General features: G+C 44.8%; 1 protein-coding gene across 1 annotated transcript in view; it reads right to left on the bottom strand.

The window, feature by feature from the left end:
- stxbp5l (syntaxin binding protein 5L) overlaps positions 1-20,342 on the bottom strand; it is a gene marked incomplete at its 5' end in the record, with an annotated part of 114,174 nt that overhangs the window by 73,975 nt on the left and 19,857 nt on the right. Inside the window, 4 exons of the mRNA XM_079517787.1 lie at positions 2,203-2,278; positions 4,064-4,187; positions 12,010-12,093; positions 16,252-16,315. Coding sequence (XP_079373913.1) covers positions 2,203-2,278; positions 4,064-4,187; positions 12,010-12,093; positions 16,252-16,315 — 348 coding nt within the window. The remainder of the gene's footprint in view (positions 1-2,202; positions 2,279-4,063; positions 4,188-12,009; positions 12,094-16,251; positions 16,316-20,342) is intronic.

Genomic DNA, 20,342 nt, shown 5'->3' with positions numbered 1-20,342 from the left:
TTAAATCTCATGCCCTGTGTCCCGCTGAGGTACATCTCATTTCTGCCCAGCGTTTAGATTATTATTTTCTCCCCCCAGCTGGCGTGAAGATAAAGTATTGTTTTCTCCTGTTTGCCAAAATACCCAGCGTATCTGTTGGAAAACATGTTTTTCTGACCTTCTAGCTATAGACTTCATGTCTCAGTCAGGATTTAGAAGACCTGGGAACCTTCGTTCTCAGGTCAAAATGGGTTAAATAAAATGTGTTTTGTAGAATATAGTAGCACGACAACAACAACATCTATAAAGAAGTACGTAAGCTGACAAGGGCTGTCGGCCAGAAAACTGTGTCTCTCCCCATGAATAAATGTCCTACTTTGTCGTACAAGAGAGTCGCAAAACAGTGTTGTTTTCGTCGACTAAAAACAAGACGAAAAATGTTCGTCGACTACCTTTTTTCACAAAACTAAATGGAAACTAAATGAAAACTAAGCTATGATGACTAAAACTAAGACTAGAAAGTTTTTAGATTTTAGCAGTGAGCCCAGTGTCTCTGATGTCATGGACACTGTCTGGGCTCACTTCCTTCCTGGACTACAATTCCCATAATGCTTTGGTGCACTGCTCCTCCTTGTGGATAGGGGGAGGGCTGTCTTACTGAGACAACATGTAGTCCAGGAAGTAAGTGAGCCCAGTGCCCATGACATCAGAGACACTGGGCTCACTGCTAAAATCTAAAATATCTAAAACCACATATTACACACATAAAGACCCCCAGGAAAGTGTTCTATTCTAAACGTCATTAACATATATTGTTTTTGGAGTGTCAATAGTCCAGTAATTTGACCTCAAACTAATTGCAAAAGAACCAAACTCAGCTGATTTTGTATCTTCAATATATCCTGAATAGCCGAAAAAAAGGTTGCCTGGAATTGTCTGAGGGGAAAGTTTTGAAAATGGCCTGTACAGTATGTCCACCATTTACATCCTATATAAAGGCAAATATTTTCTAATGCTGGGGCTCCACCGGGCGCGTGTGGCGCGTGTGACGCGTGTGACGCGCGTCAAAAAACGAAGCGGGGCAATTTTAAAGCAGTCACCGAACGCAGCGCAACGCAGGCAGTGGAGCTACCCTTCATTGATTAAAAAGGGAACATTCCCTGACGGTGACGGTGACGGAGACGCGACGCTGATGCGCCCGGTGGAGCCCCGCCGTGAGTTTCCTTTTGCTTTATGTAGCATGTGACGTGTCAAACGAGGGGGTTTCCATGATGCTGAATCCATCCCAAGCATTAGTTTTGCATAAAAACACTCATTGGGCAAAATTTTGGCATAGCCACTTGGTGGCCATACTGTACAGGCCATTTTCAAAACTTTCCCCTCAGACAATTCCAGGCAACTTTTTTTCTGTTATTCAGGATATATTGAATATACATAATCAGCTGAGTTTGGTTCTTTTGCAATTAGTTTGAGGTTGATCCTGTATTTTCCATAGATGTCCTGTACTACAAGTGTCTGCAGGTTGTGAACCCCCTTTGAGGACCCCCTCTAAAATGAGATGAGACATCTCAAGGGGTTTATCCTTTCAATAAAGCTATACAATAATAACCAATGGAAAAGTAGCAAGAGCTTGTGACTAAATAATACATACATTGCATACATTATAGAACAGTTTTCTTTTGGTTTCTAGAAAATGATGGGGTTTGGACACACAAGGTCCCCCCCCCCCCCATATTTCACAATTATATTCTCAGATACATTTTAGTGTCTCTATGACAAGGAATTCATATTCCAGAGCCTCTCAGGAGGCCTTATAGTCATTTTTGAGATAAACTTATATTTCAACTTGAGACACCACATGACCATGATCATATCACAGGGACAGGTCTTACTTAACCCGTGTTTACCTAACACCTTCTGATTGGTTGCATGACTCTCTGGCACCATACTTAAGTGTGAACCATTATGTGCTCTGTATTCCCTGATGAAGGCTTAACCGCCGAAACGTTGGATTAATTTTTGTCTTACCTGCTGTCCTAATAAAATAGTGGCACTCTGGCTATTGGCGTGTGCGGCCACCCTCTTGATTTCCTCCCCCCTGACAGTGACCATATATATGACAAGCAGGGCTCAGGATGGATGATCTCAACAGTATATATGACAAGCAGGGGTCAGGATGGATGATCTCAACAGCGTGTCATGATTATTCCTGAAGCAGCTTACCTGTTCCTGGAGGTCTTGTACTCCACTTTGAGGATGGGTTTACACGACTCCTTCCTCGCATCCTTCTGGATGTTGCCTGGGTTACAAGAGAGGACATGATGGACGACAATGGGCATCAAATAAATACCACTGTTCTCTGTCTGTGTCCAATATGTACAGTTTGCCTAAGTGCTATAATGCTATAATTCTTTAGCACACTGCGTGTGTATTTGGTGGACAGTAGAAGCTGCCTCTGTTATCAGTGCTGTAACTTATTATTACAAAATAACTGTATATATATATATATATATATATATATATATATATATACACACACTTTCCCAAAGTTACCCAACCCCCCCCCCCCCCCCCCCCCCCCAGTGAATACAAGTCAGTACTCAGTTTCAGCACCATCAGCAGTGGACAGCTCCAGTGAATACAAGTCAGTACTCAGTTTCAGCACCATCAGCAGCGGACAGCTCCAGTGAATACAAGTCAGTACTCAGTCTCAGCACCATCAGCAGTGGACAGCTCCAGTGAATACAAGTCAGTACTCAGTTTCAGCACCATCAGCAGCGGACAGCACCAGTGAATACAAAGTCAGTACTCAGTTTCAGCACCATCAGCAGCGGACAGCACCAGTGAATACAAAGTCAGTACTCAGTTTCAGCACCATCAGCAGCGGACAGCACCAGTGAATACAAGTCAGTACTCAGTTTCAGCACCATCAGCAGCGGACAGCACCAGTGAATACAAGTCGGTACACCGTTTCAGCACAATCAGCAGTGGACAGCACCAGTGAATACAAGTCAGTACACCGTTTCAGCACAATCAGCAGTGGACAGCACCAGTGAATACAAGTCGGTACACCGTTTCAGCACAATCAGCAGTGGACAGCACCAGTGAATACAAGTCAGTACACCGTTTCAGCACAAGCAGCAGTGGACAGCTCCAGTGAATACAAGTCAAGCCTATCCATGTTTTTCACGCCAAGGTACTGGGGCTCCTTATGTGTGTGCTTTGCTTCCTTCAGGCAGTGTTGCCATGTCTGCTTATTATAAGCAACCTTTGACTTGTTTTCACTTGCAAATAAATTATTGGTAGTTTTTTTGGGCTTGATTATTTCATTTTTTCATTTCATTTCAACCTTTATTTAGTTCTCGGAGAACACACTGAGGGCTGAGACCCTCTTTTTCAGTGGTGCCGAGATTATAAAGTGTACAGTAGTTGCTTATTTGGGCTTGCTTCCTAATGTTGTTTAAACCATTGGTTTCCACATTTATTCACGTCAAGGAACCCCAGATTAATATGTAATTGTCCACAGACATCCATCTGAAAATATTTTGTGCCTTTTTTATTAAAATGTATTTATTCAAAATATTTCGATTTATTCTCAATGTGTTTTTAAATAACAGATGTGTCGCTGTGAGCTTGTAGATCAGCTATTTTCATTTGTGCTTGTTTTCATAGACCTGGCCACTTGTTTATCTTGCAAAACTGAAAAGAGGAAGAGGACCTTATGCACACACAAACGCAAAGACTTATGAAAAAGGTGGATAATTACTTGCGCGAGCAGAGCGCAAGTACCAGTGTTGTTTTCGTCGACTAAAACTAAGACGAAAAATATTCGTCGACTACCTTTTTTCACTGACGAAAACTAAATGGAAACTAAATGAAAACTAAGCTATGATGACTAAAACTAAGACTAAATATACTGACAATTTCGTCAACAAATAAAAACTAGACTAAAATGTTAGAAAGGGACTAGTGGACGTGCGTGCGTGCGTGCGTGCGTGCGTGCGTGCGTGCGTGCGTGCGTGCGTGCGTGCGTGCGTGCGTGCGTGCGTGCGTGCGTGCGTGCGAGCGTGCGTGAGTGTCTAACCGTGAGGGAATGTGATCTGGAAGGGCTTGGCCGTGTTCCTCTGGTTCCACATGGTCAGACTGCCGTCTGAGTGGCTGCACATGAACTGCTTCCCCTCGTGGTGCCAACTGACCGAATGGATGGCCTGCAGAGAGAGAGAGAAAGAGAGAGAGAGAGAGAGAGAGAGAGAGAGAGAGAGAGAGAGAGAGAGAGAGAGAAAGAGAGACAGAGAGACAGAGAGAGAGAGAGCAAACAGATAGGAAATGACAAAGAAAGACATGGATACATTGAACTGAGTACATGGACCTCCCCCACCCCATTTTTTATATAAGTCTAAACGCAAACAAGTCACATGGAATCCGATTTAGATCAGGTTGTTGCATTTAGATTTATTTAAAAAAATCTGATTTCAATCTGGATGTGGCACACACCTGATTCAGGCTAGATTTTGGCTGCCAGTGTAAATGGGCCCTAAGGGCAGCGGTGGCCTAAGGGTTAGAGGAGCGCCCTTGTTGCCAAAAGGTTGCCGGTTCGATTCCACCGGACGGGCAGGAAAAATATGGGTCGGGAAGTGAATGGTCATCACTCACCCAACACCGCTGAAGTGCCCTTGAGCAAGGCACTGAACCCCCACCTGCTCCAGTGGAGCTGCTTAGTGGCCAACAGTATAAGACTGAGGTTGTACTGGTCAGCTCCCAAGTTTTAATGTGTGTGTGTGTCTGTCTGTGTGTTTCTATTGCAGGGCGTTGCTGAAAATGAGCACTTGTGCTCAGCTACTACTCTGGGTAAATAAAGGAAAGAAAAAAAAAGTTCGCCTCATATAAGAATTGTGTTTGAAAAATAAATAAGTCATCCAGGGGGTTTCACTCATCTGGATATGAAGAATTGAACTGACAGAGAAAAGGCTAATGTTACTGCTGCCACGTTAGTTAACTTTTCGATAGAAACAGACTGTATCAAATATGAATGACTAACTGTCGTAAACGATACAGAGACACCTCCCCGGCAATATCGCAGAGACTGTTTGTTTGTTTATGTTTTGGTTGGACCACAATTCTAATATGCAACGATTTTAAGATGGCCCAATGGATTCTCCATGGAGAAACAACGTCCACGATTCCACGAACCCCTTGGAGCTCAGGGGATGAGCGAGTGACGTCAGGACTTCAGCGCTCTGTAAAGCCATCGATGTGATCGTATATAATTCAATGTTGAAAGGGGTTTTCAGGTTATTAAACTCTACTAATGCTTTGATTGTTTGTGTTTCATAAGATGTTCCTGTTTGAATCAAATCAATGTTCTCCATCACAGCAAACAGCATCCTTTATTAACCTCTTTAGACTGTAGGACGTGTGGAGCCGTCCTAGATAATCCAACCCATGGATTGCGAGGACGTGTACACACGTCCTAGCGCATTTTCATCGATATCAAACGAGAGAAAAATATTCTGATATTTTCTTTTTTTGGGGGGTTGGCCTCTCCTTCTGCACCATACTCCTTGCTGTTAGCGCATGCGCATTGTCGTTCACTTCCCTGTTTACCGCTCAGAAATTAAGGCTTGTATCTCCTAATCTAAGGGAGCTCTCTGTGGTTTTGACCAGATGGATATACTAAGCTCTTCATTTCTGACTTCAACATGCCTCTCGTTCAAAATATGAACGCGAGGGATTATCGAGCGACTTTATCGTAATCATAGCGAGGTAAGCAAGCAACATTATTTCTACCGGTTTTTGTACGGAACGACAGGGGGCGGGGTTGGGCTTTCAGAGTAAAAGCTGCCATATCTGCGCTGCACCCCGAGCTGCTATTTCGAAAGAAATCCCGGCGCCGATTGTGTTAATATGAGACTGCAACGACACACATGCTCACAAGCACTCGAGCAAACAATCGCATGCACTGATTTTGATCTCTGTTTGATTGTTTGCTCCTCTCCGTTTGCCGTGGTACGTTGTTGTCGGTGGGAGAACATCGTTCATGAAACATTCATGGCAAATAAATAAAGCATTCTGTTTCTGTCGGGCAGAAACCTCGAATCTCCATTTTTAATCTTTATTTTCTTTCATAAATACTTCATCATATAGAAGTGTCACTATAGGACAAATAGCAGATCTACAAGCTCACATGTAGATCGGCTATTTTTACTATTTTAATTTAAAAACAAAATAATGTATATTTTTAGATGAACAGTTTTGGACAAACAAGGTTTCCAGTGACGATTTGCAAATTGTTTTTATTTGACAGACAAAAGATAAAGTGAGAGAAAGGCGTTGACACAAGATCAACCTGAGAGAGAGACAGATCTTTTATCTATTTCCACGAATTTGAGCAAATGGATATTTGATCTTTATTAGCACTGTTGACAGGCACGCACTCTAACGATCTACAGGAAAACAACTGCGTGCACATCCGCACGCACGCACGCACGCACGCACGCACGCACGCACGCACGCACGCAGCCACGCACGCACGCACGCACGCACGCACGCACGCACGCACGCACGCACGCACGCACGCACGCACGCACGCACGCACGCACGCACGCACTGGTAAGGCCGGGAAGTGAATCATGTGAGTCAATCAGTCTGCAGCCGAATGATAAATGAGTGTGTATGGATTTAGAACGGTGGGGAAGCCTCCAGATCAATAACCTAACGCAGCCAGTCATCAATGGATTCATAGCCTAACGCAGCCAGTAATCAATGTATTCATAGCCTAACGCAGCCAGTAATCAATGGATCAATAACCTAACTCAGACCGTTAAAGAAAATAATAATAATAACACAAACACAGTAGCGTCCATGTTGGAAGACACACCACTTCCTATAGTATGAACCCATTGTAAGAGACATTGAATTTCAGGCTAAATTTGTCTGCCAGTGTAAATGTGACAGATCCGATCTGGTCACTTGCAAACGTGTGAATGGCCAGGCCAAAAGATCAGATCTGAGAAATAAATGCGATTTGAATCAGATTTGACTGGATGGATGGATGGATGGGGCCTTTGAGACGCATGTTGAAGTCAGAAATGAAGAGCTTAGTATATCCATCTGGTCAAAACCACGGAGAGCTCCCTAGATTAGGAGATACGAGCCTTTCTTTCTGAGCGGTAAACAGGGAAGTGAACCGCAGCGTGCATGTGCAGAACAGGCCAGCTCCATATACAGTATGGAAATGGTAAATGGTGCATGTATATAGCGCCTTTATCCAAGGCGCTTTCCATAGGGGCGACTGTGGCTGAGGAGGTAGAGCAGGTCGTCCAATGATCCATGGGTCGGCGGTTTGAATCCCGGCTCCGCCTGTCTACATGTCGAAGTGTCCTTGGGCAAGACACTGAACCCCAAATTGCTCCCGATGTGCTGGTTGGTACCTTGCATGGCTTCCGCCGCAATCGGTGTATGAATGGGTGAATGTAATGCACAATCTATGTAAAGCGCCTTGGATAAAGGCGCTATATTTATAGTTTGTTTTATAGTTTGTTCATTACATTCACACACACATACATACAAACCATGCAAGGCACCAACCAGCACATCAGGATCAATTAGCGGTTCAGAGTCTTGTTCAAGGACACTTCCACACTAACTCTGTGGGAGCCCTGGGTTCGAACTGGCGACCGCTTGCGGTTACCATCCGCCTAGCCTGGGGTCCACCTATGCTTTCTATGGCATAGGCAGCTCCCGGCAGGATCCGCCGGGAGAATCTAGACGCAGCTGCACGACATGAGACTAATTAATTAGAGCGACAGAGAGTGTGTGTGTGTGTGTGTGTGTGTGTGTGTGTGTGTGTGTGTGTGTGTGTGTGTGTGTGTGTGTGTGTGTGTGTGTGTGTGTACGTGTGTGCGTGTGTGTTTGCGTCTATTTAACAAAGGTGCAGACGATCAGAAATCAGCAGAGAGTGATCGACGTTTGCGCTACTGTATGCCGAATTGAAGTGTACTCGGTCCTAGACTTTTTCTCCCTGGAAATAAAAACGTCTGGGTTTCCGAGGCTATCCAGCCACTCTACCCCTGAGCCACCGCCGCCCCCTAGTGGCCACTCTACCCCTGAGGAGCCACCGCCGCCCCTGGACCCTGGGCAGGAGCCCTGTCCAGAGGCTGTTTTGGGGCGAGTGGAACGACGCGTGTGGCGAATTGGAAGTCTGTGGGGCGAACGGTTCTCAAGTTACGTGGATTACACACACGCACGCTCGCACGCACGCACGCACGCACGCACGCACGCACGCACACACGCATTTATAGATAGAGAGATGTTCCCCCCCAGAATATAATGGATGCTGCATGGGGCTCAAGTGGTAATTTAATCCCGGGAATAAATAAACACATACAGGTTACATATTAATATGTGTCATTTATCCAGCGTCCAGGTGAGGCAGGGAAGGCGTACGGTGTTGGTGTGTGCAAATTAAATGAGTCAGAGAATGTCCAGGGAGGCTTTCACAGGCTTAACCCATTCTGACCTGAGATCAGATTAAAAAAATGTATTCTACATCCTGACAGTTTCTATGTCAGTCGTTCATAACATAATGCTAACACCAAAAGGGGTTCCCGCCCAAAATGGGTTAAAGGACCACTTCACCACTTTTCAACTTCTCTTCATATAATTGGTCCTAACTAATGTTCATGATAAAATACCACCATTTTTTCCTACTCAGTCTGTGTCTCATAGGAAGGGCAGTTCAGAAACCCGTCCACCAGTGACATCATCGATGGTGAATCCAAGCTAATAGAAACGGCAGGCTTAATTTTCCTGAAAAGTTGCAATGCAAAAGTTGAAGCCATCGTTCTCACGATAATACAAATCTAAATATATTTTTTTTTAAATCTGCCTAATGATGATGTCACTGGTGGACGGGTGTCCGAACTTAGCCTGGCTAATAAGCCAGACTAATATCACACAACACTGTCGCGGTATATCAGTCTGGGCTGGCTCCACTTGGATTTCATTTCCCGGGGAACATTTTCTCTTCGACGCAATTGGTCAGAGCTACTGTCAGTCAAAGGTCTCAAGCATTGAACGTCACTGTACCAAAGCCCGCCTATATTGCATACCGTGTCCCGATTGGTCCGACCTGTTCTCGATTGTAGGAAAGAGGCGTGCTACTGAGCCTCGCCAGACCGAAATCCGCTGGTAGGCAACTTTTTTTTGCCAACGGCTGATTCGGTCTGGTTTATTAACCAGGCTAGTCCGAACTGCCCAAAGCCCTCCTATGAGACACAGACTGAGTAGGAGAAAAAAATGGTGGTGTTTTATCATGAACATTATTGAGGACCAATTATATGAAGAGATGTTGAAAAGTGGTGAAGTGGTCCTTTAATCTATATATGCAGGGCACTAATTAAAAAGAAAAAAAAGAAAGTGTGGCACTGTCTGTCACACCGTGAAAATGATTAGCTGGCCTTCCCAGGAGGTGCAGCGAGAATTCCTCCGCCTAACTTCTGACACCTGGGCTCTCTGGGACACCTACTATTATTACTTAAACAGTTAACTGACACCCCTGCTGCACAGATACCGCTTTTTTAATGAGCCAGCACGAGTGCTGAGTTCCTCACCAATACCCAGCGTATACTTTGTCATATCACAATGGGGGGGAAAAAAACTAAAAACATATCACACTTGTTTGAAGTGAGGGGCGCTCTCATCATAATACATTATCATACATCACCTTCCGTGCTCAATCAATCAAATCACCACATTCTGTCTGTGCTACAAACACACAAACACGGCTCAGACACACAGACACACAAAAGCTAATTTTCATCCTCAGTCCCCACATAAAAGCATAAAACAAAACAAGCAAACAGTACCTTACATTAAGAAACAAAGCATTTATAAACGTACGTACACATGACAACACATCAGCAACACCATTGCTGACGTGCAACCTAAAAGCTTTGTTTGCTTATAATGTTATTCATTGGACAACAACAACGGGGAGATAGTGGCACTCAGAGAGGTCTGAGGAGGCTCATTGCCAGCTGTTTTTGTCTCCTGTTGTCATGGCGATGACTCTCGCCGTCTCCTGGATGCCTAACCCATTTAGACCTGACGTTGAAATTAAAACAAATGTTTTCTAAATCATGACAGTTTTCTGAAATTCCTATGTTTCTGTATCAGTGGTGCTCAATATTTCATGCATGTCAAGGACCCCAAATATTATATGTAATTGGCCGCCGACCCCTATCTGAAAACATGTTGTTCCAGGGACCTCCCCAGAAGCAAAGATTTGAGTTAAAAACGTTCGCTCTGAAATAATATATATTCAAAGATTTGCACTACATTTTCACGATTTTTCAAGCTCGTGTGATCTACAGCGGTGGTGGCTCAGGGGTAGAGTGGCTGGATGGTAACAGCAAGGTTGCCTGTTCGAACCCCGGCTCCCCCAGAGTTACTGTCGAAGTGTCCTTGAGCAAGACACTGAACCCCTAATTGCTCCCGATGTGCTGGTTGGTGCCTTGCATGGTTTCTTCCGCCATCGGTGTATGAATGTGTGTGAGAATGGGTGAATTGATGCACAATCTATGTAAAGCGCCTTGGATAAAGGCGCTATATAAATTTACCATTTACCATTTTACAGCTAAAGTATAACATAATGCTTAAAACACCAAAAGGGGTTCCCGCCCAGAAGGGGCTAATGTAGAGTGAGTCCTCTGACAAAACGCAGAGGGGGGGGGGATGGAGACATCAAACAGCAGTAATTAACAGCAGCCATAAAAAGCCTCTCTTCGGGAGGCCGTCTGGATGGCGGTGTGACAGCAGATCACAATCAGCCCAGCAGACCGCTCGTGCCAACGGAGAAACGCGGGTCCCGGCGGGAGGTGAACGAGGACACACATGCAGTGGTGTGTACGTAATAACTATTTTTACTTCACTTGAGTATTTCCAACTTTCAATTCTCAGTCATTCTCGGAGACCAACATTGTACTGGGGTCCTTGGCCCCATTTCCACCGGTTGCATGGGAACAGGGACGGCTCCAGGGGGAGCCAAACAAGCCAAACAAGCCAAATTGACTGACTTCTATAAAATGGTAAATGGTGCCATTTATATAGCGCCTTTATCCAAGGCGCTTTACATAGATTGTGCATTACATTCACCCATTCATACACCGATTGCGGCGGAAGCCATGCAAGGTACCAACCAGCACATCGGGGAGCAATTTGGGGTTCAGTGTCTTGCCAAGGACACTTCGACATGTAGACAGGAGGAGCCGGGATTCGAACCGCCGACCCATGGATCATTGGACGACCTGCTCTACCTCCTGAGCTACAGTCGCCCGACTTCTATGTAAACCAAGATTCATTAGCCACCCCTCGAAATAGCCAGCCCCTCCATAGCACCCCCAGTCACAATTATCTGGAGCCGTCGCTGGTTGGGAACCAGTTCATCTCTCTCTCTCTCTCTCAATGACAACTATAATGGATATGTACACATATACACCTATTGTGATGTCACGGTATGTCAATATTGTCCAGTCATATGAAGGCAATTATAGACAGGGGCGTGTGATCGTCGTCCAATCAGAGAGGAGAGAACAAAAAAACATACCTTGGGGTATATCATGACAGACAGACAGACAGACAGACAGACAGACAGACAGACAGACAGACAGACAGACAGACAGACAGACAGGACAGACAGACAGACAGACAGACAGACAGACAGACAGACGGCGGTGGCTCAGGGGTAGAGTGGCTGGATGGGAACTGTGAGGTTGCCAGTTCGAACCCGGGCTCCCCCAGAGTTACTGTCGAAGTGTCCTTGAGCAAGACACTGAACCCCAAATTGCTCCCGATGTGCTAGTTTGTGCCTTGCATGGTTTCCGCTGCCATCGGTGTATGAATGTGTGTGTGAATGGGTGAATGTAATGCACAATATCTGTAAAGCGCCTTGGATAAAGGCGCTATATAAATGCACCATTTACAGACAGACAGACAGACAGACAGACAGACAGACAGACAGACAGAACTCACCTCATCATAATAGATTCTGAAGTCAGCCTTCTTGATCCTCAGGTCCCACTGTACGATGGTTCCACTCTCAAAGCCTATCAGCAGCTGAAAGCACAAGAGGTATACTTCTAGTAAATAGCCAAAGGTTTATGCCATCAAATGTATTTCTTTCCCCCCATCATGTGTCTATTTGATACAGAGGCGGGGAAAAAATAAAAACACTGATTACTATTGCTCAGTCTATACCACTGTGTGCCACATTGTGAGCTTGTACATCCGATGTGTTTTGAACAATGTTGATAAATATCGAGGGGGGGGGGGGGGGGGGGGGGGGGGCTTACCGTATTGTGCCGAATATAAGACGACTCTGATTATAAGACGACCATTCTTCAAGACTCATTAGTGGAAAAAGAACATTGAATGTCAAATAGTCTCTAGTCCCCGATTATAATACGACCCTGTTTTTCTTTTTCTTTTTTTGGATATTGCCATTGGACCAAAATAAACGTAGTCTTCTATTCAGGCCAATCACTGCTCTATACTTCTTCTATTGCACTGATTTTCCCTCAACGCTGTGGTAAACACTTCAAAGTCAGAACAACAACTACAGCTATTAAACCTCGCTCTCCATCTAATCTACCCCTCAGCGACCCTCTCCTCCTCCTCATTCACCTCTCAGAGAGAGAGAGAGAGAGAGAGAGAGAGAGAGAGAGAGAGAGAGACAGAGACAGAGACAGAGACAGAGACAGAGAGAGAGAGAGAGAGAGAGAGAGAGAGAGAGAGAGAGAGAGAGAGAGAGAGAGAGAGAGGAGAGCGAGAGAGCGAGAGAGAGAGAGAGGGGAGGGAGAGAGAGAGAGAGAGGGAGAGAGAGAGACAGAGAGAGAGAGAGACAGAGAGAGAGAGGGAGAGAGAGAGACAGAGACAGAGACAGAGACAGAGACAGAGACAGAGACAGAGACAGAGACAGAGACAGAGACAGAGACAGAGAGAGAGAGACAGAGAGAGAGAGACAGAGAGAGAGAGAGAGAGAGAGAGAGAGAGAGAGAGAGAGAGAGAGAGAGAGAGAGAGAGAGAGAGAGAGAGAGAGAGAGAGAGAGAGAGCCAGAGACAAGAGAGAGAGAGAGATTTGAGAGGCACGCAGCAGGCATACCTTGCATAAAATAGAAAGAGGCGAGACAGATTCAACTAAGCTGGCCCCAAACTGTTCTGTGGTTTTACACTACATGAACCATATGTCTTGTACTGTAACTCTCATGTGATGCTTGTTGGAAACGGTGTGTCTGTATAGTAGCTGAATCTGCTTCTAGCGCTAACCCGTTTCTCATTAAAAAAGTGCTCACAAAACTTCACTACATGTAATGAAGCCTTTTCGAAACCATCTGTATACAGTGGGGCAGTGTGTAACTTTCCACACTCAGTAGACGTGCATTGAGTATAGTAATACAATTTGTCCTCAGAACGGATTTGGCAAGCCGAAAAAACTACTTTTGAAAGTATAGTGCTACCCCACTTGCTACCCCACTTGGTTCCATTTGTACACTCGGGGTCCGTAGACTAATGGATATCAAACTGGGGGGGTCCTTGCAATTAAACTGGTTGAGAATCACTGCTAGAGCCGTACAAATCTTCTCTTATGGAGGTCCCTGGCAAATCTTTTCAAATGGGGGTCTGCGGGGCTAATTAGTGTCAATTTGGGGGTACTTGACAGGAACCACTGGCCTAATTGTTCTTATGTTGAAAGATATTTTTTGGGGGGGAAAAACAACCAAGTCTGTCCAATTCTAACACGCTTGTAGATCAGCCTTCTGCTGTTTGTCCAACAAATATTGTTCCCTGGAGTTACCTTGCTAACCTCAAATCACCTGTGTCTCTATCACGCACAATGCATTATAATCACAAGCAAGCTTTCCAACTGTGACGTTCAATTGGCTTGTGCTGTACTTTTATCTAAATCACCAGGAAGGCATCCGTCTCAATGATTTATCGACGTCGGCACCAAAAATCCCTCTACCTTGCACTGCAGCATTGGCACTGCATTGCTGACCGGATAGCAATAACAATACTAAACATCTGCATACAAATACATGCACAATACAATCAAAGCAACACATAAAAGTTAAAACACAACTTGGTGGCCTGGGCCGTGGCTCAGTGGTCCAGGCACCTTGGCTGGTAACCCAGTCTGGCCGCGGGTTCGACTCCCGATCCCGACAGCCTTTACTGCATGTCATCCCCCCATCTCTCTCCCCTTTACCTGTCAGCCTACTGTCTGTCCCTCCATAAAAAATATAAAATAAAGGCGAAAGCAACAAAAAATTTATTTAAAAAACACAACTTGGTGAACACTAAGACTAAACATATTTAGTCTTAGTTTTAGTCATCATAGCTTAGTTTTTATTTAGTTTCCATTTAGTTTTCGTCAGTGGAAAAAGGTAGTCGACGAACATTTAGAGTTTTAGTCAACAAACTCAACACTGATGTAGACATCAACTGGACACCAACATGTCAGATCCATGTAGCAGAAAACACAGTTCCTTTATTCACCGTTTCTCTTCCGACACGTTGTCAGGACTAGTAACCAAGAAAACATTCTCACATTATAGTTTGCAGCTTGTGCTTCTGACAGCCTCTCAGTACCTTTTCACCCACACACACATCAAGGGCCAATGGGCCGCATGGAGAATCGATTCCCCTCCATGGCCTTAATATCTCACAGCGCTCGGCTTCCAAGGACGTTTGTTATGCTAGAAGGGGCTTCGTCTGCAGTTGAAAATACATATTTAAAACACTCTATACATATTTAACTTGACCAGTGTTGACTGTACCGCTCTCTTCTCTCTCTACACTGCATTTTGCTGTCGGCTACAGATTGTTGATAAAAAAAAACAACGTTGATAATACAACTTTCTTTGATAACACACTGTTATCACACTTTGATAACACACTGTTTTGACCTCCACCTGGCCAGGGGGAGGTAGTTTAGAGACCAGGATTACTGCATGTTTTTTTGTGAGGGTACCTACCCTAGGGGACACGGGGGAGAACATGCAAACTCCACACAGAAAGGCCCTTTCGCCAACCCCACCTCGGGTATGGGCACTGATGACGCGGAGGAGAGAACACGCCCTTAACTACTTAATTACTTCCTTAAAACGAAAACTGCTGCGTAATGACGTGTAGAGATACACATCAATAAAAATGAAGCTCACCCGTTTGAGTCCCATTCCTGCGCGTCCAAACACAGATGCTACTGATTACAGAAATCCTCCGTTTTAATCTCATTCAAGATGACATCCAGACAGTGTGTTCCAGACATCCATCCAGACAGGTTGTGTACACTAGATAACCCCCTGGCTTTGCTGCAGGTCTCTCTGTCACTTGTAAACAAACCACTGTGCATGTGTGTGCAACTGTGCATGTGCGTGCATGTGGTCGTGCATGAGACGGACCTATGTCCCCATAGCCTGGAGGGATGCAACGCTCTGATTGGTAGAGCTCTGATTGGAAGCCACGGGTGAGTCTTAACCGGCCACATATGTCGGACAAGTCCCGCCCCCTTTCATGACGACGCCAGGCCCAGGAAATAATTCCTAATGCATTTTCCCCAGAGACATTTCAAAAAGTATTTATTTAAAGACCTTTTAAGCGTCGTACGAAGCCAACTCGAGTCGTGACAAATCATGACAACAACCAAACAAATAATTTAAAAAAATAAAAACAACAAAAGAAGTGTTGTAACCTGCCGTTTTTTTCTTCTTTCTAATTATTTGTTCGGCCCAAAACATTGTGTTTATTGTCATGATTTATCACGACAAGAGTTGGCTTTGTCCGCGGCGTAAACGTCTTTAAATAAATACTTTTTGAAAAGTCTATGAGGAAATATGAGGAAAATGGAAGGGGAATTCTTTCCGGGTCTCTCCACCCGGGTCTCTCGAGGGGGTGGGACTGCGACGCTCTATTAGTACTGTATGTCAGACTAACGTATTCCCCAGAGACCGAGACAATCGTGGCAGTCAATTTATAAGTCCACAGAATTACAGTAAATCACAAAACAAAAAGAAACGGCTCAGTATATCAGTCTTCCTCCTATATACATTATGATACTGTATTTCCCTGCATGCTCATGGTGGGCAAGAAGACGGAAGGGGAGGAATTTGCGAGGAATGTTGGGCTAATAATAATCGCAGGGGAGGCTTAAACCGCTCCAACCCCGGGGAGTGGAAGGGAGGATAAAGGAGGTCTCTTTCATCTGTGCCTACTCACCTTGCCTTCGTCCTTTGGGCTGTCGCTCAGATGAACCACAGGCCCTGGGTGTGTTTTTGTCGATCTTGTGTGGCGAGAGAGAGAGAGAGAGAGAGAGCGGAGGGGGGGATAAGGGATAGAAAGAGAGAGAGAAGAGTGTGAGAAGGCAGATATACAACTGCAATGACAATTTACCAATATTGTGATATAGCATCTTCTATATCGTATCGGGCAAGGCGATCAAAATCAAATCAATGATCTTGTAGATAGTTAGGCTCTTTTGTGTGCTTGAGGTGGAAAGTAATTTAAGTGATGAATAGCAATGTAGAGATACTTCTGTTGCCCCAACAGCAACACATTCTGGGGGTCAAATATACTAATCGAATGATTCCCGAGCGCGGCACGGCTGCAGCTCACCACTCCTTGGCTGCGGCTCACCGCTCCAAGAGATGGGTCAAATGCGGAGAACAAATTTCACTGCTTTTTGAAGTAACTACATTGCACGGTCAAGGCGGTCCATTTATTCATATCAAACCCATGCGTGAGAAATACACCATATTTGCATAATACATAATCACGTTGTTTTGGTATGATGTGCGCTTTAACATAACCAGAATGTCTCGTTATGTTTCACAGCAGCTGCTACAGTATAACACATTTTGGGCGGAAACCCCTTTTGGTGATTTAACCATTATTTTAAACTTTATCTATTGAAAAATAGCAGATCTACAAGCTCATAGTGCTATGAGCTTGTAGGTCTGCTATTTTTGAAAAATCGTGAAAATGTGGCGGAAATCTTTGAATATATATTCTTTCAGAGCAAGCTTCTGGAGGGGTCCCTGCATGGAACAACATATTTTCAGATGGGGGTCAGCGGCCGATTACATGTATTTTTGGAGGTCCTTGACATGAAAAGGTTTTGAGAATGACTGACAGAAAAGGTATTTGTAGAATCGTCCTCAGGTCAAAATGGGATAAACAAACTATGGTATGCTGTTGAGCGGCTGCAGCATAATGCTGAACAAAAGACTAGAACTAGACAGCTAGAACCTGACCAGAGAGCCGAGGAGTGGGCTCTGTGTGGAGCACAGCACAGCGGGAGTGAAGTTGAACTGAGCCTGTTTATCATGCCTGCTGCCCACACTCAACCCTGAATACACATAGTAAATAAGCCCAAGGTATCAACCAAATACTGATTTTATCATAGACACACACAGGCTAACCTTACTGCAACGCACGCATGCACGCACACACATTGACATTTGTACTACAACATTTGTACTACAACATTTGTACTAGAACATTTGTACCTAGAACACAAAACATATTTTTTGTTACACCATCACTAGACACGGACAGTATATTTTACCCAATGTAAAATATTCCATAAAAAACAGTACAAGACAACTCTATAGAACCAATGTCCACTAGTTTAACCAACTGATTGATTGATTGATTGATTGAAGAATTTATTAACAGTTTGCAGAATTACAGTACATTTCAAGCACAAACTCAATACAAAGGCTGTTAACTGTGAGTGGACGACCCAATTAAGCATTACACTTGTTTCCAACAGGGTCCACCATGTTCAAATCATCAAAACATTTAGAGACGTACAAATAGACACTTCTATAGACAGAACAGGAAATTCATCAAAAAGGAGGTAAAAAGGGAAAAGAAATATATACAGTGAGGGGAAAAAGGGGGGGGGGGGCGGGGGGGGATTCAGATTTTACGGGGGCCAGTTTCGAATTGCAGCCATCCGTAGGTGCCCTTTGAGAGCGGTTTTGAAGGAGTCAAGGGATTCGCATGTCTTAATGACAGTTGGTAGGGCGTTCCACATTTTGGTGGCATAGGAGCGAAAAGAATTTAGTCCCTTGTTTGTGCCGAATCTGGGTTGTACATGGTTCGTTGCACTCCCTCTGGTGTTGTGGGTGTGGACTTCGTTAACATTAAGGAAGTATCTAGACAGGTACATGGGTATCTTGGTGGTGTATCGAATCTTGTGGACCAGACCCATTGCAAGTTGCTGTACTCTGTCGTCGACCCTAAGCCATTCCAGCCTGTCGAAGTGGGCAGGGGTGAGGTGGGTTCGGGGGGCTAGATCAAGTAGGAGCCTGACCAGTTTGTTTTGGGAAGTCTGGAGCCTGGTTTTAAGGGCCTTTGAGGTGCTGTGGTACCAGGAGGTGCATGCATAGTCAAAGAAACCCTGTACAAGGGCTCCTGTTAAGGTCTTCAAGGTGTTTTTGTTGACCAGTGAGGAGATCCTGTAGAGGAATCTTGTTCTATGGTTGACTTTTTTGATTACGTTGGTGGCCATTTTATCACCGGAAAGATTAGCCTCCAGGATGGAACCTAGGTAGGTAATTTCATCTTTACGTGTGATAACATTGTCACCCACTCTAACCAAGAAGCCATTTGCCTTGCTGAGATTACTAATAGAGCCAAAGAGAATGGATTCAGTTTTTCCCAGGTGTAAAGATAGTTTGTTATCAGCGAGCCAGGTGCAGATTCTACCGAGTTCAGAGCTGAGGGCATTTTCAACCTGCAGTTTGTCCCTGTCCGAGACCAGCAGTGCTGAGTCATCTGCGAACAGGAACAAGTTGCAGTCACAGGCTGAAGTCATGTCGTTTACATATATTAGGAACAGTAGAGGCCCTAGTATGCTTCCTTGTGGAACGCCACAGCTCACTGGGAGGGGGGGGGACAGTGTTCCGTTCACTTCCACCATCTGTTCTCTCCCCTCCAGGTAGGATTGCATCCAGCTCACTGATGTGCTATCGAAACCAATTGCTTTTAGCTTGTTAACCAGTATGGAGTGGTTCACGGTGTCAAAAGCCTTTTGGAGGTCCAGCATGACCATGCCGCAGTATTTGCCAGCGTCCACCTCTTGTTTGATGTGGTCGCTCAAATAGAGAAGGCATGTGTCAGTGGAGTGGGATGTTCTGAAGCCAGATTGGAACTCGTACAATAATTTATTAGTGGCAAGATACTTTTCAACCTGTTCATAGACTATTTTTTCCATCACTTTCGAGATGGAACTAAGAATAGAAATAGGGCGGTAGTTGCCGGGGTCTAATTTACTCCCTTTCTTGTGCAAGGGGGTTACTTTGGCCAGTTTGAAATCTTGGGGGACCTGTCCCTGTTTGATGGAGAGGTTTACTATGTGGGTGATGATTGGAGCTATAGAGATGGCTGAGTCTCTGAGAAATTTGGAGGGAATGTTGTCATGGCCTGTGGCCTTGTGGGGTTGGAGGGCACTTAGTTTCTTAATTATCTCATCAGTTGTTACCATAACTAGTTTAAAATCGTCTTTACAAACACCTAGGTTTTTGTAGAAGGTTGTAATGTGCTCTACACCAAAGAGCCCAGAGTGGGAGGGCAGTTTGTTAACCAGAGTTGTTGCTGATCTCAGTACAGCCTCACATTGCTAAACTCCTGGTTAGAACACACTGACAGTCTCTCTCACTCACACACACACACACACACACACACACACACACACACACACACACACACACACCACATTCATGTGTGTTGCTACATGCTAAGCTAATGTTACTATTATTGCTACTACAGTAGGCTGCACGCACGCACACACGCGCCACATTCATGTGTGTTGCTTCATGCTAAGCTAACGTTACTATTATTGCTACTACAGTAGGCTGCACGCACGTGTGTTGCTACACCTACAGCCTACATGTCACTCACCTATTTCTTCACAACTCATGGGGTGTTAACAGTTTGTCCAATAAGAACTTGTGTAGCTGTTCTGAGCACAGCATGCAGTCCATTTAGCCCCATATGTGCCCTCTCCCTACGCTCATTCTGTAGCTCCGAGATGAGGTCACAGAAAGAAACCCCTCCCACCCCGTTCAGAAACGGCGCATGTTTCCACAATTCCCCATTGCTTACCCTTTTCTTAACAATGCACCAAAACCTTGAAGTGACGTTCCGGGTTTACACTAATTTACCGTCAACAACGGAAAAGAAAATCCAACTAGCGATTTGAACCGAGCCTTTACGAAGCGAATTTTGTCAGTCGCTTCCATGTTTATCAAAGGATTGGTGCGTGTGCGCAGGCATGTCGAGTGAACTGAAGTCAGTTGGAC

This window comes from Electrona antarctica (genome assembly GCF_951216825.1).
Source record: "Electrona antarctica genome assembly, chromosome: 13".
Taxonomy (NCBI): domain Eukaryota; kingdom Metazoa; phylum Chordata; class Actinopteri; order Myctophiformes; family Myctophidae; genus Electrona; species Electrona antarctica.
This window is presented reverse-complemented; position numbering and strand designations above follow the sequence as displayed.